The sequence below is a fragment of the Scatophagus argus genome, chromosome 3 (genome assembly GCF_020382885.2).
Source record: "Scatophagus argus isolate fScaArg1 chromosome 3, fScaArg1.pri, whole genome shotgun sequence".
NCBI lineage: Eukaryota > Metazoa > Chordata > Actinopteri > Scatophagidae > Scatophagus > Scatophagus argus.
In genome coordinates, this window is record NC_058495.1 from 23,853,285 (window position 1) to 23,880,425 (window position 27,141).

At 42.4% G+C, this 27,141-nt stretch overlaps 1 protein-coding gene across 6 annotated transcripts in view; it reads left to right on the top strand.

The window, feature by feature from the left end:
• epha8 (eph receptor A8) overlaps positions 1 to 27,141 on the top strand; it is an 81,121-nt gene that overhangs the window by 40,739 nt on the left and 13,241 nt on the right. For all 6 annotated transcript variants that reach the window (XM_046384870.1, XM_046384871.1, XM_046384872.1 and 3 more), the window contains 5 exons: positions 1,383 to 1,698; positions 20,580 to 20,735; positions 20,905 to 21,324; positions 23,773 to 23,897; positions 26,768 to 26,930. In XM_046384870.1, the coding sequence (XP_046240826.1) occupies positions 1,383 to 1,698; positions 20,580 to 20,735; positions 20,905 to 21,324; positions 23,773 to 23,897; positions 26,768 to 26,930 (1,180 nt within the window). The remainder of the gene's footprint in view (positions 1 to 1,382; positions 1,699 to 20,579; positions 20,736 to 20,904; positions 21,325 to 23,772; positions 23,898 to 26,767; positions 26,931 to 27,141) is intronic.

The following is a 27,141-nucleotide window of genomic DNA, read 5'->3' on the forward strand; positions in this document are numbered from 1 at the left end:
TAACTTATTTTATCTTGCATATATGTTTTATTTGACCTTATCTCACCATATTTTTTTCTTTTTTCCCTCCGGTCCCTGCAAGGACCGGAGCATATGAGTGCTTCTTGTAAATCAGATCCATGAATGGTCTTTACACTGAATTCAATTCAAGTCAGATGTGATCCTCTCCTGACCTGTGCTGCACATTCACAGTGTTTAAAGTTAGTTGTATTAGACAGTGCAGGGAAAGAAACGCCTGAGGAAACTTAAATGTGGATTGTGATTACACAACAAATAAGTCATCAAACTGCAACCAAAATATCCCTACAATAGCCCAGAAAGATCTGTGAAATTCATAATTAGCTGTCTAATTAGCACACAGAGCTGATGTGATGGTGGATCTTTTTGATGGTGAGAAATCTATTCAATCCATCAAGTCATTTTGTAAACAAAGCCCTTAATTGAGCAGCCACAATGCTGTTTGTGCATGGCTCAAAAGCGCTAAAAGACCTACGACATCTGTGATTTCTCTACATCAGCATGCTCTTCTCTTTCACATTTAGGATACAAAATCCATCCTATGAGGCATGATAAATGGTATTCTAGTAATACAAAGGAAAGCCTGACCAAAGATCAGGTTGGGTATATTTTGCCTCTTGTGGAATCTGATTACAAACAGGACAGATCTTGAAGTCAGAGTGACCTCAAACTGAATCATTATAGCTAAAGTGAATCATTACAGTAGAGCTACTCAACATTCAACAACATTTCATCTCAAGATGATCAGTTTGACCCTTCCACCCCAGCCCATTTTCTCTTTAAACTCCTTTACATCATTGAATGACACATGAGAAACAAAATAGGCTTTGTGGTAACAAGTGAAATGACATTGGGTGTTACTCATACTCCACTGGGTGAGAACAGGCTGCTCTTATAAAAATATGTGAAACATGATGAAGTCAATGTGAAAAGAGAGAAAGAAACAAAAATTGGAATCCCAGTGTGTTGGCAACCACCACATTTAGGCACCATTTTCCATTTTCCTCCAACTGGGCACAAGTGCAATTTCAAGTACCAAAACTGGACTGCATTGTTCACTCACCTTGTTGCAAACTGATTTGGCTGGAGCCAACATCTTAGCAAACAAGTGCAAAAAGCTAATTACCACCTGATGGTTAGTTTGTGTCTGTCCTGTCTTTGTGACGGGACACATCTGTGTGTCTTTGACCAGCCTGGTGCTTCATCCAACTTGATGCTGTTCCAGCCACAGTGAAGGGAGTGCAAAACAAGGGGAAACATGAACACACAGACTGACATATTTCACTGCCAGAAACATATTGTTGACAAGATGATGTGTGAGATGGAAGCATTAAACCCTCCTCCTCCTCCTCCTCTCCTTCCAGGTGCGAGGTGTGGGCCCCCTGAGCAGACGAGGCTTCTACCTGGCCTTCCAGGACAACGGCGCCTGCATCGCCCTCACCTCTGTGCGGGTGTACTACAAACGCTGCGTGGGTGTGAGCCGTAACCTGGCGGTCTTCACCGACGTGGTGACGGGCGCCGACTCGTCCTCTCTGGTGGAGGTCAGGGGTCAGTGTGTGGATCACGCAGAGGAGAGGGACACGCCCAAGATGTACTGCAGTGCTGAGGGGGAGTGGCTGGTGCCCATCGGGAGGTGTGTGTGCTCTGCCGGATTCGAAGAGCACAGAGAATCGTGTGTGGGTAAGTTGACTCCGGGTGTTTTCACGCCATTCGCGTTCAAAGAAACTGTGCTGTGTTTGCCGGTTTGGTTCGGTTTCTGTAGGCTGTGGTGTCACTCTGACTGATGCAGATTGAAGAAGCACAGCAAGATGAGAAAGTTTTGGTGTTTGTGGTGAGAACAGAAGGACCAGTCACAGTACATTTGACTTTCCCTTGAATTTAAAAGCTCATGTCAAGTTGGGCGCGTGGGATCTGTCAATGAAGTAGTGAAGCGAATCAAACACTGGATGCTGTGAGGGGATTTCAGAGTGAGCGTCCAGTTGGTGGATGGCGAGATGATGATGATGATGATGATGTTTTCAATCTTGAGATTTTAGGCCGATTTTTTCCATAACATGTTTTCTTTCATACCAGTGGAAATTAATGCACATTCAGGTGTGTTTTTTCCTTGCTAATTTATGCACGTTATGCATATTATGATTTGTGTGGAAGCATCAGAGTTACCCGTTTATTTATGAAACATCTAAGCTCAGACCATCTGCAGAAATGTCTCGAATGTAAAAAGCCTTCGAAGCAACACATGAATCTGAAAAGGTTCTAATCTTTTCAGTGAATCAGAAAGTCTGTTTGAAGCTCTGGCTGTGGAAAAAAAGAAGAAGTTCAAGGTCTGGTCAAAAGCTTTATCTGAGGTTTAACACTTTTCTCAAGTAGGTAAATAGTGAAAAAGGAGCCGTGTGTCTGTCTGGGCTGAAGCTTCTTTTCTCATTCAGCCAGTCATGATGAATAATAAGCGAGACGGCCGAGATGCAAACTTGTTTTTCCTTTTTTGAAAAAACACATTCTGTTTGTTTTTGTCCTTTTTGATTTTTTCACGGGGTTTTGATAGGCTGAGCTCATGCAGAGACCTGTGCATATTTCAGGTTGCCACGGGTTACAGTAATTAAAACCTATTAATCACAGAGCGATGGATAATTAAACGCTAAAAGCAGTTTGTCAGCTAAACGAGCCGAACGAGACACGCAACACCAGTTCGCTTGCATCACCCCTTCTCCCCTCTCCCTCACTTACACACATGTGCACACACACACACACACACACACACATATCTCTGTTTTGTCTTACCAATCTGAGGCCAGCAGCAAACACCCTCTTGGTTCAAAACAGTGAGAGCTCCTTGTCAAAATGTGTATGAGCATATGTGAGTGTGTGTGTGTGTGTGTGTGTGTGTGTGTGTGTGTGTGAGGTGGGGGGGGAGGGTCCAGATCAAAAGGCAACTTGCATACTTTCCGTAATTAGCTGCAGGCAATTAGCATAAGCACAAATGCCCAGCAGCGTCCTTAAAGTAAGCAGAGAAAAGAGTGGAAGGTGAAATCACCTTGAGTCACGTTTTGTTTATGGAGCTGAATTTATCCACATTTTAAGACTGATTTGAATGTAACACGCTGGTGTAAGTTGTCTGAGGTTATGGAGATATGATCTTTTAAAGGAGGAACATAAAAGCATCAGAAAATAGAGTTAATTTTCTGTATGATAATCCTCAGCTGGAGGTGATGTTTTTACCACTTATTTTATTTACCATTACATCACGGCAGCCGGAGCAGAAAGTGGATTTGCAGAGGAGGGATGCGAGGAAAAAAGAGCTTTTCAATATATCCTCCACTGACGTCTTGTCTCTTCTGGCACCAAACTGGGTCGTCGTGCTAATTCACCCCCGCCAAAAGCCAGCCACAGTCACGCACACACGAGACTAGACAAGACACAGAGAGGCGGGGAGGGCACGAGATGGTGAAAGGAAGATGGCTTAAGTGGTGAAGACTTGTTTGTGTGTGTGTGTGTGTGTGGAGAAAGAAGTCAGACATGAATGTGCGTGAATATGTGTGTGTGTGTGTGCGTATATGAGCATGCTTAAGTGGTTCTCCCATGACAAAGGCACAGAGCTTTGGCTGCGATCACGGCATGTTGTGTGTGTGTGTGTGTGTGTGTGTGTGAGTGTGTGAGTGCAGGATTGCGTGACATGCCGTTAAAAGTGTCACTGGGAGGGAAGCAATGAAAGACGAAGGAAAAAAGAGAGGAGGTTAGAGGGAGAAAGACTGGGGGAGTGGTTGACCGGACCCCTCGTCCACTCGAGTTTACATCAAAACATTGAGTCTGTGTGTGCACATGTGTGCAGGTGTGTGCGTGTGTCTCAGTGTGTGTGTGTCTGCCTCCCGGTGCCAGTGAAGAATGGACTAAAGTGCCCCATACAGTGAGAGCGATCGAGGACACACTGATATGAGACACACACACTTAGGCTGGTCACATCTACTTAGTTCAGCCGACCCAGCCGAGCCTGACTCACACGCACACACACACGTGCGCGCACACGCACACAGAGGAGGGCGGTGGGGATGCTACATACCCACACATGTGGGTTAGGTCACTCCTGTGCTCAGTCAGTGGACCACATCCTGTCCTGAACAGCCTACTCTGCACTGTGCCTCTGATGGCTTCGTGTGATTTATGTTTGAGTTTGTAGTAAAAGAAAAAGAAAAAACAGCTACAACAATAGAAATTCACACATTCACTGGAACTCAAACAACATCAACATTATTTCCCTCAGAGCTGCTTTTAAGGTGACAGTATCACATTTATTCAGTATCACGTCTTCATTGGAGCTGCAAGTTAACACTGAGACATTTATTCAAGCCTAAAAGCACCTTTCCATCAAACAGAACTACTCCACACAAAACCCCTGAAAGCTTGGTTTCAAATCTCTTATATTCATCATCATATTGAATCGTAATTAGTGCAAGAAAATACATGACATGAGGTTTTTCCGCTAAGCTCCGCCCACTTAAAAATCAGCGAGAAAAGATAAGAAAAGAAAATCTCTCGTGAGATAACTCTAATTGTAAGATACGATTGATCAGTATAAGGAATGGGTTTTCAGCTCCTTTAAAACGGAGTAACAGTGGGTTTAGACAATGTTTGGCTGCAAAACATGAAAAGAAGATTCTTTATTTTTCACCTACCGTCGACGTCTGCACAGCCCAGTGAAACCTCTGTGTGTTTAACCCTTGAGGAGCAGCGGGCAGCGGGCAGCCACCATATGGACCGACTCCAGAGCCAGTGCCTTGATCAGGGCCTCACAGGATAATTAACATAATATACATGTTTTGATGATGGGGGAAATCAGAGGAAACAAGCACAAGGAGAGCATGCAAATTCAACCCCGAAAGGCCAGAAGTCAAACCAACGACCTCCTGGCTGTGAGGCATCTGTGCTAACCAGCTTGCTGCCAGTATGCACCAACTGACCGACAAGACTACACAAATGTTTCCATCATCAACATCCAAACTCGTATGGCACGATAAAACTGTACGCTTTTAGACACAAAAACAAAAAGCCAGGCACTAATGAAACTACTGCTCATGCATAACAACTAACCTGCTCGCTGCTTATTTTTTCCTCTGGAATACAAGTCATTTTCCGAGGCTGATTTTAACCGAACTGGTTTGGTCCAACCTGTTGTACAGGTTTTTGTTCTGTTCAACAGTTCTGATAAGCTTACATGTTTATTATGAACAATCTTCCCATATGAACATTTTCTTTGTTCAGATAAAATCACGACCGGAGCAAATATTGAGATTTAAGAAATTCCTCTGTCAGTCAGAGAATAAAAGAGAGATCATTTATTTTTGCTGACAGCTGATTATGGAAGGATCATCTCACGCTTCATAATACTTTGAATATAGTATCTGACATTTTTGAATGGCACAGAGTTGACAGTTGCTGTCATTATGGATTAATTTTCATAATTAATTGTTTAATTGGTTGTTTAAAAAAGTATCTGTCTCACAGAATGGTGTCTTTTTTTGTCAACAGTGTAAAACCCAAAGACTCATCATTTACTGTCACAAACAACAAAAAAGCAGCACATTTAAAACACCGTAACCAGCAAACATTTAAGATACTTGTCTGGAAAACAACTGAAACAATTCATTAATTTTCAAAATAGCTGGCAATAATTCTTTTTAGATCAGCCGATGGTTAATCGACTAGTTGTGGCAGCTCTGCTGGACGGCGTAGATGAAGTCATTAGTAAGTATATTTTTCTCATTTAGATATCCTGAAATATAAGGGAAAAACAAAGGCAAAAAAAAACAAAAGATCTAAATGATGTGCGGTGAGCTGTGATGATTACATTAGGAAAACTCTAAACCTCAAACAACTGATTTTCAATTTAAATTGTAGTTCTCTTGTAAACATCCCTTTAAGACACATTAAAATATTTCCATCATACTTAGATCATAATCAAAATCTGCTGATCTGACACTGTGTGTGTGGGTGTGTGGGGGGGGGCGTTCCTGTTGCTTATTGTTAGCCTTAAAATGACATGTTATCAAAGTGTGGCAGGTCATGTCATTTTCTCCTTCTCCCTCTTAACCAGAAAACAATCACTGGCTCCTCCGATAACTGAGGGATTGTGGGATTGTTCAGAGCCTCTTTGACTCTGCTGCTTGCAAACTCTCCTCCCTGACAGTCAGAGGGCGGAGGAGGAGGAGGAGGGTGTGATAGGAAAGGGTGGGAGAGAGAAAGCCTTAAAGGGAGACGTGAGGAGGAAAGAATCAAAAATACAAAGACAGAGAGACAGAGATTATGAAACAAAGTAAAATGAGCGAGGTCGGGCGTCAGCAGAGAAAAGGTGTGACCATCGGCCACATAATGTGATCATTATCTGTCAATGTGGCGCTGTAGAGAAATATCAGAGGAAGACAGCAGCGGGCGACCAGGAGGATTTAATATTCTGCGATTATATATTTATTTCATCACACACACACACACACACACACACACAGCAGCTGAGGGCTTTGTCCTTCCTACAGCCCGTCAGCACCTTCGTCCTCCCTGCTGTCACTCCTTCTCACTTTTGGTATTTTCCACTTTACACACATGAAGCGCATCTACAGAGGTGAAGGCACACACACACACACACACACACACAGGTCATTGAAACTCCAGAGACAGAGCTGCGCATGGCCCTCTCTGACAGGGTGAAGCAGCCTCATTGGCCCGCGGTCCGTCAGGTCTGGAAAACACCAGACATTGTGGAAAAGTGGTCAGACCCCCATAATGGCTTCTTTAAATACGGTGTGATCAGTGATTATCAGTCCAGTATCGTTATTCTCATTGAATCGTGGATACAATCAATCTTGTACACCCTTGAAAAGATGTAATTTTCCTCTTGGCAACAGCTGAAAATCTTCTGGAAAATTTCCAATTATTTTTTCATTTTCAAGGCACATTTTATCCAGTCTTTTAATTTTAATTTTTAATTATGCTGCTGTTGCAGGATAAACGTTGAAACTGTTAAAATATGCAGAGCTACAACTGAAAGCCGTTGAAATGTTTGGTGCAGGTTCACAGCACAGGAAGCAGTTTAATTGTCTGCTTGCACGTAAACCCGAGCGGTTGAAGAGCGAGAGGTGAGAGCAGCCGTCAGTCAAGCTGTGAACGAAATTCAAGCACAACAAGCTCAGCTGAACGTTGAAGGGTGACGTGTGTGTGAGGTGAAAGCAGCTGACATGGATGTCCAAACTATCGGTTGGTGAGATGAGGAGAAAGACCACCCATGACTTGTCAAATGCTCTGTCAAAATGGAAACGTTGATTTCAAAGTTTAAACATTTTTTTAAATCCTCTTAAACATTGCGGACCATCATGAAACACCCTTTGCAGCCCGCTGTGCTTATAACTGGTGTGATTTCATTCGTGGACTTTAAGGTGAAACCACGTTAGTATTTTACGACGTACCGAGCGTGCGTGTAGCTGCTGCTTCTTTCGGCCGAGCACCACTACGATTTCCTCAAGGCTGCAAAGTTCCTAATGAAGATGCAGTTAAGTGATTTGGGGAACAGATGATTCGGTGAGAACTTCATTATTCCCCGGCTCACGACCACTTGAGTGGAACACGATATTCATAATTGCTGTCAGAATCAACTTGTGGCAGCCTGCTATCGAGGACGTACGAGGAGCTGAAATTGAAACCGTCTCCAGAGAGGCAGAGACGAGGGAATACGAAGTGATCAAATTAGTTCCATCCTCCTGGCGGTTTGTAAACAACTGCTGATCAACAACAATGTTGCTGTGTGGAGGCAAATGACACCGAGGCTCCAGAAACACTCCCACGCTCATCGCCTCGGGGCGGGAAGGCTGCCCGGCGTGAAGGCACAGCCATTCACACAAACTCTGAGTGACACAAACTCACGTCTGAGTCCTCGGAGGTTTGTCAATATTAAATTATATTTTACTACAACTTGGGTCTTGTTTTGTAGTTTTGGCCAGCATTTCTGTTGGTTATGATAACTCTGGACTGAGCAAAGTAAGGAAGTGCTACCCAAAGTGTTGGCTGTAAACTGTTTAGCTTTGTAGGCATTTTATTTTCTACTCTTAACTTGAGCTTATCAATTCGTTAGTAGATGGAAACATCAGTCTATCATCGTCTCAGCTTCTTGATCTCCGCACAGCTGGCTAGTGACGGGGTTTTCAGACCTCTGAATCGCCGCTCAGATGCTTTCTCATGTCAGGCGTCCATTGGTGGGAGACAACCAATAACAGCTTTATAGGCAGCAGAGTCATCCCAAACATGCCAGTCTCTACTGATCTGAGCAAAAGGCTTAATGTGTGATATACTGAATAGTAAAATGGCACCAAACTACTTTTTCCTCTGTAAAGATAGAGCTGAGGAGTGATGGCGTCACACTTCCTCGCTGTGTGTCTGAGCTTCTCTGTTACTTGTTTGCATGTCCTCCTCGTATCCATTTTCAACATGGCAGCCTGGTAAAAAAAACATCTTCTGTTAAAGCTACACTGAAAAACGCTTCTGAAAACATTTTAAGTGCAAAATAGGCAATGCAATAACACAACATTCATTTATATGTGATCAGTGCTGCCTAATTTTACAGTTTGATCTGACTTGTACGTGTGATGCAGATTCTTTTTTTCCTTCCAGCATTATTGAATGCATTCGTCTGTGGTACAGAACGTTGTATACTTAACCTATAAGAAAAATGTAGCTAAAAGCTTATTAACAATAAATGTCACTTGTACTTTGCAGTTTTTTATACTGGGTGGATCTTTTAAAGAAAAGGAAAGGGCCTTACCTTTATTTTCATAAAAAAACAAAAACAAAAAAAAACTCCTGCTGCTAATGGAAGTTCACCCTGTTGGACTTTTTTGAAGCCATGTTGCCATGCTTCCAGGTCTCAGCAATTATTTTGTCGACAGTAATTTTATCATAAGCGATACAAATAATAGCCGGAACTATGCAAATAAAATCCAATTTGTAAAATGATCCTTCAGACAAATACAGCCCGGCGAGTTACAGGGCATGGCAAGCGGCTAATTGAAATGTCTCAATAAGCTAAATTAGGATATTCAACTACATGATAACGCTGGAAGGTTTCCCTGCAAGCTGATAAATAAATGTTCATACTGTACACACACACACACACACACACACACACACACAAACAAACACACCACTGAGCCATGTCATCCATGCTGATGTGGCTAAACAAAAATTTTACAATAGCACAAAACAACAGCTATCACAGCTGCTGCGGCCCCATGCTGCCTGTTGGGAGTCGAGGCGTTGGGAACTTGTGTGTTAATGCTCAAATGTGTGAATGTGTGTGTGTGTGTGTGTGTCTAAAGTGTGGAGGACTCATTAAATGTGTAAGCAGTGTACATCTGTTTGTTAGAGTTTGTGAGCATCAGTGATCAGGGATTTGTTGTTGCTGTGCCAAAACTAATTAGTCTTTTTGTGTGTGTGGTTGGTCCCAGTTAGTGGATGACCGAGGATTTTGATTGGTCAGTGTGGGGGGAGAGGAGAGGCAAAAGGAGAAGAAAGTTGAGAAGAAAGGGAGGAAAGTGAAGGGAAAAGCAGAGGAGAGGAGGAAAAAGAAGAGGTAAGGAAAGAAAGGAGAGAGGAGAGGATGTGGGGAGGAAAGGAAAGAGGAGAAGAGGAAATGGTGCAATGAAAAGACTGTGGATACAGAAACAGTGGATGAGAAGAGATGGTATTATTAAACATGTGTTAAACCGTCTGTGTGTGTGTGTGTGTGAGAGAGAGAGAGAGAGAGAGAGAGAGATAACAGGATGAATCATATCTCAGCCAGACACAGCACTGTTGTGTCACTCAAACTTCTCTCCAATCTCTGTCGTGATTGGCCAAAGCCCTATCTCCACAGCAGGTGCAAAGGGCTACACATCAATACACAAAGCAACTTTGCCCACACACACACACACACACACACACACACACATGCACATGCTTGCATACCCATGTTACCAGCCACACAAAGACACACTCTTACAAGCAAATCCTCTTATGTGCAGCCCATATGAATGCTTAATTCAGGAATGGAAACAGACGCACACAAAAGGCAGAGAGCTGCTGGGTGAATTATTGATTGAGTGTGTGCCACCTTTGGCCTGTAGTAGCCACCCATGTCCTGGTCCAGTTTCTGAGAGCTATTAGTGCTGACAGTAAAGAGACAGGCAACATGATAGCAGATCACTGAGAAGCTGGCAGCCCCCGTCTGAAGGGACTGCGGGACTTCTCCAAATGATTTTCTGCCCTGACTTCTTGTTGAGTTAAACTGATGTGCACACAGGGCGCTGTCATTTACTTCTCCTTCTCCCAGGCCTCCACTGAAGGGAGCGGACTCTGTATGGATGTGGATGGTCGAATGTATGCGTGTGTATGTGTGTGTCGTGAATTGCAATGATGCTGGCATTTAAAAGTGGGGGAGCAGTTGCGACACGCTTGGTAGGGAGACAAAATTTCACTCTTCCATCAATGTCAGTTGAATGCTCTGATAAGTGAAATCGAGACTGTAGAAGTATTGTTAAGTTGTCTGTCATTTCCTTATTGAAAACCAACAGATGCTCTTATGCGGTCTGGTAAAATGTCAGTTGAACATTTAATTGACTCTCATTTGCGAGACAATGAATAAGTCAAACACTTTATCTTGGAAATGCTACACTTTGTCTGTTTATGTTCAGGTAAAATTTGCCAGGATTAAAGATGACAATACATACAACTCTCTGGCTTTGATCAACAGTTTCCTGGGGAAGCAGGGACCATAAATTAGCTGAAGGCACCTGTGAGTTTTTTCTGTTCACGTGTTGGCTCAGCTTGACTCGGTTTTAATTGTGTCAGGGATCTGCGTCTCCATTGCAACGGGGTTACCCACTCGAAGGCGTTTCTTTAAGGGCCCCAATATCGCCTTACAGGCACATCCCTCGACATGCGCCTAACATAGTGAGAAGGTCCCAAGAGGAGTGAAGGTCAGGGTTGTTTGGTGGGTAACACACATGACTTCAGAGTTTGTATCCCACGTAAAAGAAGACACAAGTCAGTGAACTTTTCCTCAGTCTAACCTTGTAGTTTTTGCGCCTAAACTCAACCAAAGTGCTGTTTCGTGTTAAGGACTTGTTGCGGCAGGATTACAGCAGCTCATGTAACATCACACTGTGGCTGTTTCTGCCAGTAATGGAAATGAAAACGTGAACCAGTGCAGCATTGTTTTCTCTTTGCGGCCAAAAGCGTCGATGGAAAACAAAAAAAAAAAGGTTTTTATCAAAATAAAATCCTTTTGGTATTAATGCTATGGTGATGTTTTTAACCAGCATTATTTAATAAAGTCTTGACAATAGCTCGCAGATGAGCCGTGTTTGTTGTTGGGTGTTAGTCACCCTCAAGTACGCTGAGGTTTATCACAGTCCTGCGTCGGCAACAAAATGAAACGTATCTGTTTGACCCCAACAAACAAAGCGACGAAGAGTGTGTATAATTTGGCAAAATTGCAGGCTACAATTCCAGATATCACAGGTTAATCAGACCATTCAAGGTGTTCGATTGAGATTTGTCTAAATGTGCTCGGCTCTGCGTCTAGACGCTTCATCTTTTTATTTTGTCTGGGTGATCTGCATGCTGAGAGAAGCTTTGATTTTTTGTATAATCCTGTGAGGGCTTATTGTTTGAGCAGCGTTTTTGTCATTCATCCCTCCAAAGTTGTTCTTTGTGTACTTCTTAATCCAAATGTAGACTTCCTCCTTGTTTTCTGAGCTGCTTGATTCAGAGAGGCCTTGTACCTAGTTTTGAATGTTGAGTGTCTGAACTTCTTCTTTTTTTATTTATCTTGTTTTTTTTTTTGATCTTTCTGAGACGGATATGTTGTGACTGGAGCTGCCTGGCAGACCGGCTGTGACCATATTAGCACAGTGTGACTCCTGCCTCTGCAGCAGCTCTCTTCCCACACACTTTGTCCTTTTCAAATATATAAATAATCAAAAACAGTTGATTAATTTCCCCTCTGATGCGTCGCAGCGATTGCTAATGTCGGAGAAAGAGAAAAGTTTTGCCTCCCACACCCCCCTCCCCCCCTCGCCCTGTCTCCTCCCTCCCCCGCTGCCTCGCCCCACGCCTTTCCCCTCTCGCTTCCATTTCCGACACGCCCGCTTCACACTGTCTGATCTTCTCAATCTGCTGCTAATACGCCTTTCAAAACGCTCGTGTTTTTTTTACCCTTCCCCTCGACCCTCTCCCCGCTCTCCTCCCCCCCTCCTCCCCTCACCCCCAGCGCCTCCTCCCACTCCCTCCATCAGACACATTTTAATGGTGACAGCCATTCAATCGGATAATTAACATCCGTTTAACGCTCATTAACCGGGATGTATTTGTCTCGTTTGATTTGTAATTACCAGGCCTTTTTCACAGGAAAACACAACGGTAATGTTCCCTTTGTGACGGCTTCATTGATGGAATTGATTTGAACCCAGCAGGGAGGCCAACAGGGCGGCGAGGAGAGGCAGGAACGTATACATACTGAAGATATCAACGGCCTACTTGTTATTGGTCTTAGTTTCTTCAACAGGCAGACAAATTCTGACAACTGGAGTATCTGTACCATGAAATACAAGCTATCTATATACCATTAATACTCTGCATCTATGAAATACAAACAAAAGATTCACTCTTCTAAATAGCCACTCTTCGAATACACCATTGACATCACCTTACAGAGTTGCTATGGCGCGTTGGCAGACACGGAGTGAAGAGAGCTGTCATTGAAGCAGTGTGTTATACAAACTCGTGAGGAAAATGTCTGGTTCTTTCAGGTCGTTGTCACTGCCGACATGTTTAATATGGTCAGCAGCCCGTCGCTTCAAAATGTGACGCCGTCCTTACGTCATCTTATGTCATCTTACGTCACTTCTGGAGACGCCTGTGTAGCGTAGGAACATAAAAAGTCAGTCAGGTCAGTTGGGTTAATGGCTGCCCTGTAGGAGCCCCTTTGTGTAACCAAATGTAAGTTGCTTTGTTTTTGAACTCATGCTGCATTATGGAAGTCACGGACATACGTAACATGGGCTATCTAATGTTTGACACATATGGAAGTTAATTATCCCCAGTCTCTGTTATTACATACAATGAAATAAAGACAGTGTTGGCTATGGCCTTCTTTCCTGTTTTTCAACACTGCTGTTCACATAATGCTGTCTGTCCTTGGCTTGTAAGCAGCAGACTTACTTATTTTATTTCTCCATGACCCTGCCTGCTCAGCTGTCAGTCAAACGTCTCCACGGACTGCCCACTCAGAGGGTGGGAGGCTGAAAGACTTCATTACTATTATTATTATTATTATTATTATTATTATTCAATACTTTTGTGATTTTGTGGGCATTAAGTCATGTTGCAATGTCTATCTGTCCGACAGTCTGTTTGTCTCATGTTGACACAGATTTTCTCATTATGTCGTGTCAGACGGCCATGTTCCTGATGTTTTGGAATTAGAAATATATATTTATATATATGTGGGTGTCCTTTAAGTTTTTCTTCTCTTGTCCCATCTCTGTGTAGTCTCATTCTTACAGCTGTCATCACACCTCACTCCATCAATTCGTCCTCTCTGTCAGATTGGAAATGTACAGAATGAAACTGCAGATCACGTACAATACACTAATTTTAAATCATTTGCTTGTTGGATCCATTATGATATTAAATAGGAGAGCAGGAACATGTTTTATTTTGTGTGAAATATGAAGAAGGTTGCATAACACAAAGATGATAATACAGTTCAGCTTTCATGTCGTGATGATGTTAATACCAGTCTGATCATGGCCTTGTCCTTTTTACCCACAGATCCATTAAACACTTTTATATGCAAAAGAAAAAAAAACGTTCAGAAAACCTTTTTTATTTCCTTATAATGATTGCAGTTTCTTTCTGTGCTATCCTCTGACCCCAACACAAACAAGCAGAGGCCACCTATCTATCCTCTTTAAAGAGTCCCTAACCTGTCCCCAAGGTCATCAATCTCCGCTCACCTGGACGCTGAGTAAACCGGGCTTACCTCAGATTGGAAGGGGACACCTTCATTTAAAGTGTACAAGTGGGTTGAGGCAGAGTGACAATTCAGCAGTTAGTATCTGCAGTGGCGATGTAAGATAAAGGACAGTGTGGCTGACGAGTGTCCCATTTCCGCGGCTGATCTCACCGACACGTTCATCCATCACTCGGACAGCTTCAGCGGCTCGTTAGCGGCTTCATGTGCTCCCCAGGGAAACAGCGAAGGAGCCTTTGGCTAAGTCTGTCGCTGGATTTTGGACTGCGATCACTTCTTTACAAGGTCGTGCTGCGCGAGGTCTAGGACGTGAGCACTGGATATGTTCTTCAAGCGCACATTGAAGTTTTAAATCCAGTCTTGTTGACAGAAAAGTTTAAAACAAAACAAAATTAAATGTTTATTTAATTATCAATAAAACCTTGCATTTCCTCTCACTGTTACCGACTGATGCAGCATAGCCTGTATCCAGTTGATGGAAAATTCTATATGAACCACCGTTAAGTAAGTAAAAAATGGCAGTGAATGGCGTATAAAAGGTGAAATGAATTGGCGCAAAGACACAAGTTGCAATATCAGCCACGAACAGAGAGAGAAAATTGAAACATCACGTATTGTGTCTGACAGCCAGGGCTGTAGATCTCAAGTTTGGTCTTAAGTCCTGTCTTGAGATATTTTTCTATTATCTTGTACTTGGCCTGGGTTCGTGCGTGTTGTGGCTCGTCTCGGCCTTGGACACATCTGTTATTATTTTTTCGCCTGCTCAGTGTTGCTGTCTGCTCTTACATCAGTCTGGAGCCCCTGCTTTACAGCCAGTTCCACACCGAGAGGCAACAAATTCTTTAATATTACATGGACAGTTGTTCCACAGGTTTTGTTTAGGATTTGTGTTCATCTTGGACCTCAGGACTTAGCAGTCAGAGTCGGTGGTCAGTGCTGTAGTGTTTTATTTATGAAGCCGTAGCCTTGGCGTTGTGGATTTCTGGATCTCAGGTGGTCGAGCAACACGTCAGGCTTTTGTGTGCCTTCACAGATCTTCCTTTCTGTTTGATTTGTCTTTATGAGGACATTTTAAATCTTCCATCTTTCAGTTGGCTAACCATAACATTAACTCAGAGGAGAGCCAAGTTATTTATTTGACTTCATCTTAACCCCTCTTAAACTGTACTGTAGTTGACATGCCCAGAGAAAGTGAGAGTCTTAAAAAAAAAAAAACATGTCATGGGATGGTAAATGAAGTGAAAGAATAATTTGCAATTAATTTTAAATAATTTTCTAATTTGCAATTGTAGTTTTAGCAACAATACAAAGTTTAGGCCTGTTGACATTGTTTTCTGTTGCTCTCACATTTAAAACATTTTTAAATTCAGAAGGTTCATCTCTGAAGGCAGTTGTCTTCTGGGACTCGCATGACCAAATGCACTTCAACAAATATTCTAAAGATTCGAAAAGAAAAGCAAGAAACTTTTTGCAGCTTTTCAGATCTGGTCTTTTTGCCTTGACTGCTCTCATTCATCTCAAATGTGACCCACATTAACCCCAGCAGCACAGAAAACAGAAGAACAGACAATTTCACTGGCACGACAGTCCATTGTCATAAGTAATGAAATAGTGACGCATTTGTTTCTTGAATTATTTGCTGTGGTGACAGTGGGGTTTTGACAGCCGTCTGCTTTTCAAGGAAAAAAATGGCCTTGTTCCCTCCCGCCGGTGGAAGAAAACCCACGTGAATTCTGATCTGACTGTTCACACCGTCGTCACATTGGCATGAATCAGTATCTGATTTAGAGGCACATATGAAAGTGGCCCAAATAAGAGTTGAAAAGGTCAGATTCCATGGCATTTGTGTTGTTCACACGGCCATAAAAATACTGATCTGAGTCAAATATGAGCCAATGGGCTTGTATTGTGGACGTTTCCTAAGGGTTGGCAAGAGTCATGAACAAAGCGACTTGTTGAGATTTTGTTTTCCCAGTCAGCCTGAAGGTAAGTAAAACAAAATGGACCAAAAAGCACAACCTCCACCGGAAAGCCATTAAGAAATAACAAATGGAGTCAAACAGCGTAGTTGACAGGCATACAACCATCATGCGACGACATGATAATGCATTTCAGCTTGTGAGCCTTCGTTGTGGTACAAGTGAAAGCATCTTTAATATAATCTAACCGATATCTACTCCTCCTGCTTTGCTCCTTCTGTCTTTTACTATTTTAGAGGACTTTCGGCAATTAATTAATTAAGAACCACATTCATTGTTTCATTATTCTGTAGCTTTCTAGATTCACTAAAATGTACCTGTGCAGCAGCGCGGGCTCAGAGCCAACGCTGAACACTCAATGTGAGTTTTCAGCAGCCAACCAACCCGGGCTGCAACGAAGACCTCGTTCCACTCCGCCGCCGCCCTCCGCCGCTCCCTGTTCCTCCCGCTCCTCCCTCAGTCTCCTCACGCATGGGACGATGATGTGTTTTCTCCAGCTCCCCCTTTTTTCCAATGTATTTATTTACCCACTTATACAGGGAATAAATCAAGGTCAGCACACAATGCCACACACGGCTATTAAGATTCATTGTAATGCAAATTCTCCTGTAGTGAGTGCGCTACGCTGACAGGTACTGACACGGCGGGCAACACACAAACAGCCAAACACACTTGCAAAGACACACACATTTACCAACATATCTGATTTTGTAAACAGTTTACCTGAAGGAGTGTGAATGAGCAGAGACGTACGTGTCTCCTCAGACCACGACTCCCTTCTGCTTTTGTTTCCATCACAGTTTCTGCATTTTGGACCATATTGGTTCCTTTCACCTGAGCAGTTTTCTGCTCATCAGTTTTATTAATGTTATTATACAGTAAATTTCAATCAAAAAATATAAAAAATAATGTTGTGAAAGTCCGTGAAAGTTTGCTGCAGATGGTCATAGAGTTTTTAAATTGTTAATTATTCACTGTGTCGCTCTGTTGCATGTTGTTCAACAAAAATGAAACTTTGAACGAAACTTTGTTTGAGGGTGGGATTTACTTTTAAACTTTTTGCCATATTTCCTCACGCAAAACCTTTCTCCAACTGCCCAGTGACTTCACCATCTCCACAGAGAGGCAGTCACTTTAAGCCAAATGAGAGTGAAAAGAGAAGCAGCAGAGTGCTTTGGTCCTACACTTGCCATATTGCAGCTCAAAAGCGTCTTTCATTATTTTTTCTATTTCCTTCCATTTTCTTTAACATTTTGCTTTATTGTAATATTTTATAAAACAGTGAGCGACATCAGTGCTGATGTGTTGCATCAGCTTCGAGCAGGATCTAAACATGCCCCCCGTCAACCTCACAACCAACACATTAATATTAAAGTAATATTGAGGCGTAGCAGCGGCTCGTACAGACGATACGCAGGCAAAGAGTTGCATCACTGAAGCTCACTGTCAGTGTGGGTGAATTAAAACTCCTGGCTACTGAAATGCTTGTGCAGCAGCATAACTCAAGAATGTGCATTCAGAGCAGGTTACAGCGCTGCAGGAGTGAATTAAGTGTTATGGTGATTGATTTTCCCTCAAGTCTCAAATAGTAACATCACTTATTGACATTAAACGATCCAACCACTGGTTTGATGTGCGTTGTACGGTTTGTTAGGAAGCAGCCTAGAGTCTTCTGATCTCTGTCTCTTACACTAATCTTTGGATTAAAATGATAATATTTTCCCATTTACAGAATAGTGTGATTGGTCGTCTATCCGGAGCGTCAGACGAGTTGCACATCTGCAGTGAAAGGTTATCACAGCTGGTCATGACACAGACGGCCTCCACTCTGCCTTCGCATATTCACCTGTGTTGATAAATTCATGTTGCATGCGGTTACCGTGGCTGCATCAGACACCACCATGTGAGTGTGTGCGCGTGTTTGCATTATCATAACCTTTGCAAGTGTGTGTGCATGAGTGTGTGTAACTCCTGGTGAATCTGTCAGAGACTTCAAAGAGCTCGCCGCCTTCTCTCCTTGATGAACGAGCTGTTCCGATGTTTATCGTGACCTGCTTTTCAACTCAGGAGCTTCACAAAAAAACATCAAGGGATGAAGGGATTAATGTGATAAAAAAAAAGGAGGAAGAGAAAACAGTCTGGGATAAATATCGCAAGTGGAAATAGTTTCTGACTCCTGCAGGGGCCCTGACAGTGAAAGAAAACAGCACTATTGCCCCTCCCCCCCAGTCTGTTTATCTATAGTCATACACATACTGTAGTGTGTGTGTGTGTATACATATCTGAGCATCTGCTCCGTGTTATACATTATCAGTGCTAGTGCAGGTGTGTGTGTGGGTGTGTTTATGTGATGTGTTGCACACTCTGAGAAGCAAAGTTAATTCTCAGTTATAATTTTCACAGCTTTAAATGCCACAGCTGCAGTCCCTGTTAATGCAATGCAAATCAACTTCCTTAATGTTGCTTAAAGATTAAGACTTCACACCAATTTGACACCACGTTGCTAACAGTAGATACTGAAGCTTTAGCATGTGGCTCTGAAGATAACTAGACGTACTGGATAGAATCTAGCATTATAAGAAGCCCGCCAGACAAATTTTACAAGGTGTAAAAACACTCTGCAACAAATAATATATTAGCACACAGTGTGTTTTTTTGTTAAAAAAGAACTATTAAGAAAAAAAAAAAACCCTCCCTTGTTAAGAATTAATGGCAACTTACGCAATCTAAACGCAGTCCATTTCCATCCACTGGTGTGATGTTATATTTCTTAGCTCGTGGTGGCTTCTGGTTTTGTTACATGATAAAGAAAAGCTGTGACACAAAAGTCAGGAGAGGTGTGATACAAAAAAGGTGTCAAAACCTTTCGAATGTTCTTCAGAGTCTTAAATAATTAAACATTATGCTCAGAGATCTTCAGGCGTCCTGGACGGTTTTTTCTGTGTTGACCCTATCTATTCAAAAGGAAAAAAAAGCATCAAAGTCATACCACCTTTGTGTTTTATAAATACAAAGTACACTTTAAAAATGTGATATTTCAGGGTCACTTTTTTTTAAACCACAGTTTTCTGTTTTGACTTTGGTTTGCACAGAGGAGCAGATAATTCTCCTTTTCTTTTCTCCCCATGGTGTCTGATAAAAATAGGTCTACTGAATCCTGGAAAGAAATTCAAATGTTTGCTTTATTTATTTTAATTTTGGAGGCAAAGAATGCAGCGCTTTTATCTGTGCACATTGGGGTTTTTTTCTTTTCCATTTTCATTTGTATTTCTGTTGTATATGTCTGTCAAATCCTTATTTTATGGGCTATATGGACTGTTTTCCACCACTGCTGGCACCCTGGCTGAACACTTGTGGTGTTTGTGGGGGGGAGCCCACTGAGGGATCATGTGCATCATTCAGTGGAGGTTTTGATTCAAAAAGTCGTATTTTCTCTGGAAAAAAAACACTCTTTGTGAGGTTAGTAACCAGTGGGTGTTCTAATGAACAATTAGCTGAAAATATAACGGCTGCAAAATCTTCAGCCTTTCATATTCATCCCACCGTTATGAAGGATGTCATAAAATCTAATAATCGCATGGCTGAATTGCACTCACAGGCTGCGTGTCTGTGAGTGTGTTTCTGCGTTGCATCATGTGTACTTTTCAGGTACAAGCATGGGAAGGTTTTATTTCCTTTCAAATGCATCTAAAAGTGTCTCAGCTGTTAATCCAGAATATATTCAAACTACCCACTTTGTTATAATTTCACTCATGTTGGTTATCCAATTTCATGCTTCTTTCAGCACCTTTGAAGTCTAAGCACCTAAAATGGTCTCTTCCAAACTTAACAAGCAAAGGTTAGAAAAACATTGCATCTGTGAACCAACATCCAGCATACTGTGTGTGTGTGTGTGTGTTGGGGGGGGGCATAAATTACCCTGTGATGAAGAGTGTGTACGAGCACGTCGGCGTCTGCTGCTGCTGCTTTCTGAGTGTTTGCAAGGTTTTCCCCTGCCCCATTTACCATAGCAGAAGCCTATTAACTGCTTGGAAAGAGAATATATTTATCAGAGCCCCCTCCATTATTAATCAGTGCAGAGTTAAAAGTGAATATGTATCAGAGGAGCTGAATAAGGTTGAAACACGGTCTGGATTCTGAGGGTCTCACTGGGAGTATCAACAGTGCAGAGCCTTTTCAGCCCAAATCTGAGCAGAAAGAAGTATGACTTTCATCTCCCCTGCTCTGCGGTCTCTACGGTTACAAGGCCTGTAATTATACATAGATTTGGAGGAGGCGGGGGCGGGGTGGGTGTTATGTCCTAAAATGAATGCTTTGGAGGATATGACACAGTTTTCAAAAAGTTGAAGCTGCGTTGATATGCACAGCTAGCCACAGAAGTGTGATTCATGCCTTTCTGGCTGCACTCTCTCTCAATTTTATCATGGTCTGAGTGATTATGGGAGTGCAGAGCCCTTCCCTGCAAGCTCTCTATTTACTCTATTTATTCTCTCTCTCTCTCTCTCTCTCTCTCTCTCTCTTTCTGTATGCAGCCTGTGAGGTGGGTTTCTATAAGCCGGTGGCGGGCGATGGCCTGTGTGGTAAATGTCCTCAACACAGCCACTCAGAGACCAGAGCTGCCCTCTCCTGCCCCTGCGACTCCAACTACTATCGAGCACCAGATGACCCACCGGCAGCTCCATGCTCCCGTAAGCGCAAACACACAGTTCATAAGATCCCATAGGCAAGAACACACTCGCACACAGCAGCTAAGGAATGATGTGCCGAACTTATCTGTATCTCAGAAATCCAATTTACTTTTTCAAACGGTGATCAAACCTGTCAATGAACTCAAGCCTCCGTCTTTCTTTTCTCCAGGCCCTCCATCTGCGCCAGTAAATGTCATCTCCTCAGTCAACGGGACGTCCGTGAATTTAGAGTGGGATCGCCCTCTGGATACCGGAGGTCGCAGCGACCTGCAGTACAGTGTGCTGTGTCAGAAATGCTCAGGGGAAGGAGGGCCCTGCGAGAACTGCGACTCCCACCCAGGAGGCGCTGGTGGAGGGAAGGCGGGGGCAAGTATCAGCGCCGGCGGAGGAGGGATGGTGGAGCGTTTGGGCACTGCAGCAATTCGATTCATTCCCCGCCAAACCGGACTGACGGAGCCCTGGGTCACTGTGCTCAACCTGGTGGCTCATACAAACTACTCCTTCCGCATCCAGGCTGCGAATGCAGTGAGTCACCTGAGCAACGAGCCCTCGCCTTACACTGTGGTCAACATCACAACGAACCAGGCAGGTAGGGTTCGGAGCAATGACATGCAGTTTCTCATAATGAGGGCTTTGGTACAGACCTTCTCCAGCATGGAACCCTGACTTAATGTGTATCTGTCCTGGGCTCTGCTTTTGTTTATTCTGTTCCTGGAAATACAACTTGTATTGCACTGTTCCAGTTAGTCTCAGGTAGATGGAAATCAAAAATTTGTTTATGGGAGCATCGGCAGAGCAGGAAATGTGTGTTGCTACGCACCGCAAGTAAGTGTGCTTTCACATACTGGATTTATACTGATTCTACATTATTCTAAATCAGAACATGCCGAGTACATTCTAGTTTAAAGTGACTATAAATATGTCAAATGACAATTTGAAAACAATCTGACATTGTGGCGGTAGTGACAGACCTGCACAGAGTTATCAGCTGAATCTGCAGCTCCTCTCAGCAGTGCTGAGCTTCATAGTGAGTTTCCATTCACCGTTTAGCTGTCTGGACCACGACCTTGCTGTCAGCCACAGCCACAGTGGACAGCTAGTTTCAGTGAACAAGTAGTTGTAATATTTTCAAATTCATATAACGTACTCAGTAGTGAGCCATTTTATTAGTACTTAATACTGGAGAATCCCAGTCAATAACTTAATCATTTTCTCTTGAAGAACAAAATCCTGAGGCTGGTGTTGGTCTCATTTACTGCTTCAATTTGTCAACCTCCTAATGTGGCCCTTTCAGTTCATTTAATGATATTAATGTTCAAAAGTCATTAAATGTAAACATGAAAGAAAGTCATTACCGCAACCACTTGTTGCATTGTTGTCCGTCTGAACAGCACTTAAAAAGGAGAACATCTGCAGTTTTATCCTTTAAATGCACAGTATGTATTTTCTAAACACTTTCGTGGACTCTGACTCTCTGATAGCACCAGGTGACCAAATAATACACACAGTGATTAAACTGTCTGAACATTTGGAAAAATGTAACACAACTCAACAAAATAGAGAACAAAATATACAACAAATATGTTGTCGTGCAAACAGTCTGAACCCGGCAAAGTATGGGTTCTTATAAGTTTCTTGTCCAGGTTACATGTCCTGGTGCCTACAGATACGAGATAGGACAAAGGTTAAATAATAAAGGATGTGATCACTGCTTTTCCTGCCATGTAGCAAAGATGTCCTGGGTTCAAACCTGACCTTGAAACATTCACTGTAAATTAGCCACAAGAAGAGACATGACAAAGTAAAGAGTAAAGTTTGCCCTCAGGCCATGCTGGTTGCAGTTTTAAAGCAGCTTGGGCCCATCATCACACGTCTTTTTCTTCACATCATGCTGTCTCGCTCTTACTGTCAAACTTTTAAAAAATTGCCAAAATAACAATCTTTGAGAGAAATGTGTCTTCTCAGCAACATTTTGTGCTGATAATGAGATGCAGGTTGTGGCATTAACTCTAACACTTCCGCGCTCCATATGGACTCTTTATGATACAGAGTTTATCCGCACTCAGATTAGCGTTTCAGTAATCAGTTCCCTGTCACTGATTGGTTGACACTTATTAAGTCTTACCTCCACTCAAGTTGAACATTTTACAACTTTTGAAAGTTGAAAAAAAAAGAATACTTTTGTTCCTGCTGCTGCCAGTCCTCATTGTGGTCATCATCCTACAGCAGGTGAACAACACCAGCTTAGCCCTGTCTGTGATCTCATTTGCAGCTCCCTGATTTCGGCCACATAGCGTCCCTTAAGCAAACCACAGGGGTAAAGTCAAAACATAATTTTTTTCTACCTGGTTGCATTCAGATTTATTATCATGATCTCACAAAGGACTTCTGTCAGTTCAGACTATAAAATGTTTTCCCAACCTGAAAACAAGCTTTAAATGCACTGCTTTTCTCTGTTCTCCTTCTTCGTGGGAACGTCTACTAAATCCATTGCCATGGTGGTAGTTGGTTTACTGTCTGGAAATATTAGATGGAAACATTGGAAACATTTTATCTTTTCAGACATGTGTGAGATCATAAAAACGCCTTTGATTTTAGAGTTTCGTGTGGGGGATTTCTATGTCACCATAAGTGCTGATCTCATGGACAGGGGACAGGGGTACTGACTTTGAGTCATATCTGCTACTTGTCCCTTACCTAAACCAAATTTTAATGCCCCAGCGTAACCAAATATTAACAAAAGTGGTGACAGATCATTTGTAACCGTGCACTGATTGAGGTTTGAGGATTTGATGGGAGTGAAACCACAATGCAGTCACATCTGTCAGAATGATCTGCAGTTAGCAAAGACTTCATAAAGTAGCTGCCAAGGCTGCTTTACCGTACAATAACTCTTTTCATCATTCTGTCTGAGTGTGAAATCCAGCGGCTCCTGTTGTAAATTGGACTTACTGCAGGTCTCATTGCCTGATTGTATATGATGGTCAATGAGGAAGTACATCTTGAACTAACAAAACCTCTCCTCTGTCCTGTTCAGCCCCGTCTGAAGTGTTAGCCATCCGCCAGGAGAACACCAGTCAGAACAGCGTGACTCTGCTGTGGCACGAACCCAACCAGCCCAATGGCGTAATCCTGGAGTACGACATCAAATACTATGAGAAGGTACTCAGCTAACAACTCCTACATCTGTACAACTCAAGAACTGCACTTGAAAAGCAAATAAACCAAACACTGCAGTCATTTGTTTCAGGGTTGTGTCAACATATTCTCTTTATTCTCTAAAGAAAAACAACCGAAATGAAACTATTTAGGCACCTATGAGAGGAACAAAAATGTCACAGTCTGCGCTCTACCTGCGTAAGCTCATCGTCTTCAAAGGGCTGCGACTAAGCTGAGCCAAGATATTGTGAATGCAGAGGAGTGGTGGTTAGATAGACTCTGGATAACTTAATCCAAGAGAAAGATCCCGCTGGCAGCTCAGCTAATTGAAAGGAAATGGGGGTCGAGAGAGGAAGAGCAAGAAGGAGGATGAGACGGTGTAGATTCCAACTTAGCAAAAGTGACAGTGACAGCAAGCGGCTGGCGGGCGCATAAGCCTCACAACGAGCTAATTGCCGTGAGCGTGCACATGCATGTGTGTTTGGGTGAGCCGATGTATGTGTGTGTGTGAGATGATAGGAATCAGCTAATTGCAGAGGGATCAGCCTGGGAACAGGCAGTCTCATAGCCAAACAAGCAGGATGGTGTGGGGAGTGCTGAAGGATTAGCTCGTCTCTAGCGCTGGTGTCTTAATCTGGCCTCGCTCAGGGCGAGACGCCTGTGGGGGATTTCAAGTGGACAAGTCAGCAATGTGCTTTCTTAAGGCTCCTATACTACTGTAAAAAACAACAATGAGTCACTGCGAAGGTGGGGGCCGCTGCAGCAGCAGCAGCACCCTCGCTGGGGATGGTAATGAAGACAAAAAAAGGCTCTTATTTCTGAACCCAGCGCTTCGTCATAATTAGGCTCTTATCCTTTCTGAGGACACATGAATGATTCACATATTCTACTGTTTGGATGCTCCTTGCACCTCTTATTATTCCTGAACTTATTTTACCTCCACACTTTTAAAGTAGCTCTGAATTAAGTTTGCAAAGATGCTGCAGCAGGCGAATGAGAACAAGGTGAGGATGGCAACGATGAAGAAGATGAACTTTATTATTAGTCGAGCCTTCCACAATAAAAGGTTCCCTCAAAACAATAAAGGCATCCCTTTCTAATGACTATGGATATAAAAAAAAAACGTACAGAAAAAAACTTGGCAGATAGACGTAATAAGCTTGAGAATTGTAACAACTGATGTATCTTAAATGAAGCTGTTATGTGAAAGGAAACATGAAAATAAGACAAACTTTCTTCAGAGTCAACCTGTGATTATTCAGGCCGACAGACAAAACATGTCTGAGGTAATTACCTGCCAGTTACATTTGACTGACAGACCAGGTTGTCTTGATTTATGATAATTTTAATATCTGCCATGATCTTCTGTTTTCCACCTGCTGCTGTTTTCCTGAGACGAATGGCTCAGCCCTGAAATAATTTGGTTTTGAAAATATCTTTACACCAAAGTATTTTGGCAGACAGGATCATTATAAATAACCTATTAATGGTTAACAAAAATAAGGATAAAAAGCATATTAACTACTTTTACTTCCAAAATAAAAAAAAATAATAAAATAATAATAGTAATTTGGATCAGTATCTAAATGTGAAATCATTTTAAATCACAATAAGACAACCCTATAGTTATAACACAAAAATGAAATCCTGTTTTTGGAGACGCACAGGGATCCCTTTCAATGTTTGTTTTTTTTATTAAGCTAATTGGCCACCAGAGATTAAAATGACTAGGAGTGGACTGGGAAGTGTGGCAAGAAATTGTTTATAATAAAATAACAATATTTCCTTGTGCCACTACTGGAATTAATATTGCATAACATTGAAAATTAATAAAAGAATGAGTTACAACAAAACTGAAAACTCTCTGTATTCACTGCCTGACGTGACACAAAGACAACATTTTAATTCTCCAGAGGATACTATGTTTGGTATTTTGCTGAAATGAAAAATGTACCAACCATAGACTGTACAAAAAGGCAGAAAATCACATAAAAATCCAGTATTGTTATGAAGCAGTCCTGCTTTTTGATCTGCAACATTACCTACAGTGAATTCTCATTAACAGCAGAATATGAAGAAATAAAAGGGTTGAACTTATGTCAAGGAAGCCTATGCATTGTGTGGCGGGCACACTATATAGAGTGTATAATCTATACACTATCTATATCACTCTATAAATCTATAAGTTTTTGCACGGTGGCTGTCTCTCAGGGTTTGGACTCGGCCCCTGACTTCCAGTGAGGGGAAATCTTAGTGCTTCAGCGTGCCAAGACATTTTGGACAATGCTATTAATACCACTTTATATTTGCCATATTTTTGTAACTACCTCCAAATTCAGGCCATATTATACAAATTGCTCCTTTAAAGCAGCTACAGTCAATATTTTTAAATGTCTCTGGTGTTCGCACCTACAGAGAATTAACACCTGAATCTGTAGGTCCACTTCGATTCGTGGATCTTTGAAGTCCAGCTCACGACTGTCTGACTTAACCTTAACCTTAACCCCTACCCTATCTCATCTGTTGTTTTCTGTTATTGTTTAATATTTAAAAAACACTGCACACTACCTGCTCAGCACCAAACAGCAGACAGACAGAGATTAAGATAGCAGATTGCTTAGTAGATAGTAGATGTTTCCCATCTAATAATGGCTAAAAGAAAGTTAATTAGATGATCAGAAAGATGAAGCCGTGAATGCTGCTCTCACTGAATGCTCTGTAACTTCTGTATGCTCAACTGTCTTTATTATAGTCCACTGTCATATGCAGCGGCAGAGCTCATGTTTGCATGGGGAGACACAGTGAGCTCATAAGGTGACCAGTATGCCAATTTCCTCAAACCTAATATTTAAATGTGACTTTTTCTCTCACAGGATAATGAAGAGCACAGTTACTCCACGCTAAAGTCTAAAAATACCAGCGCCCGAGTGTCAGGGCTGAAGCCGGGCACCAAATACATCTTTCAGGTCCGAGCCAGAACGTCAGCAGGCTGCGGACGCTTCAGCCAGAACGTGGAGATCCAGACTGGGAAAGCAGGTGTGTGTGTGTGTGTGTGCATGACGTTCAGAGAGACAGAGAAACAGAAACAGGCTATGCTGCATCACCTCCTGCCGGCCCTCAGCAACAGGAACCCTTTAGCAGTTATATGTTGTTTAACACAGTGGGAAAAGCATAAAGAATAAACCAACAGTTTGCTGAGTTAAAAGATTTGGCACAGAGGATTTCTCAAAGCCAGGCCAGACTGTAT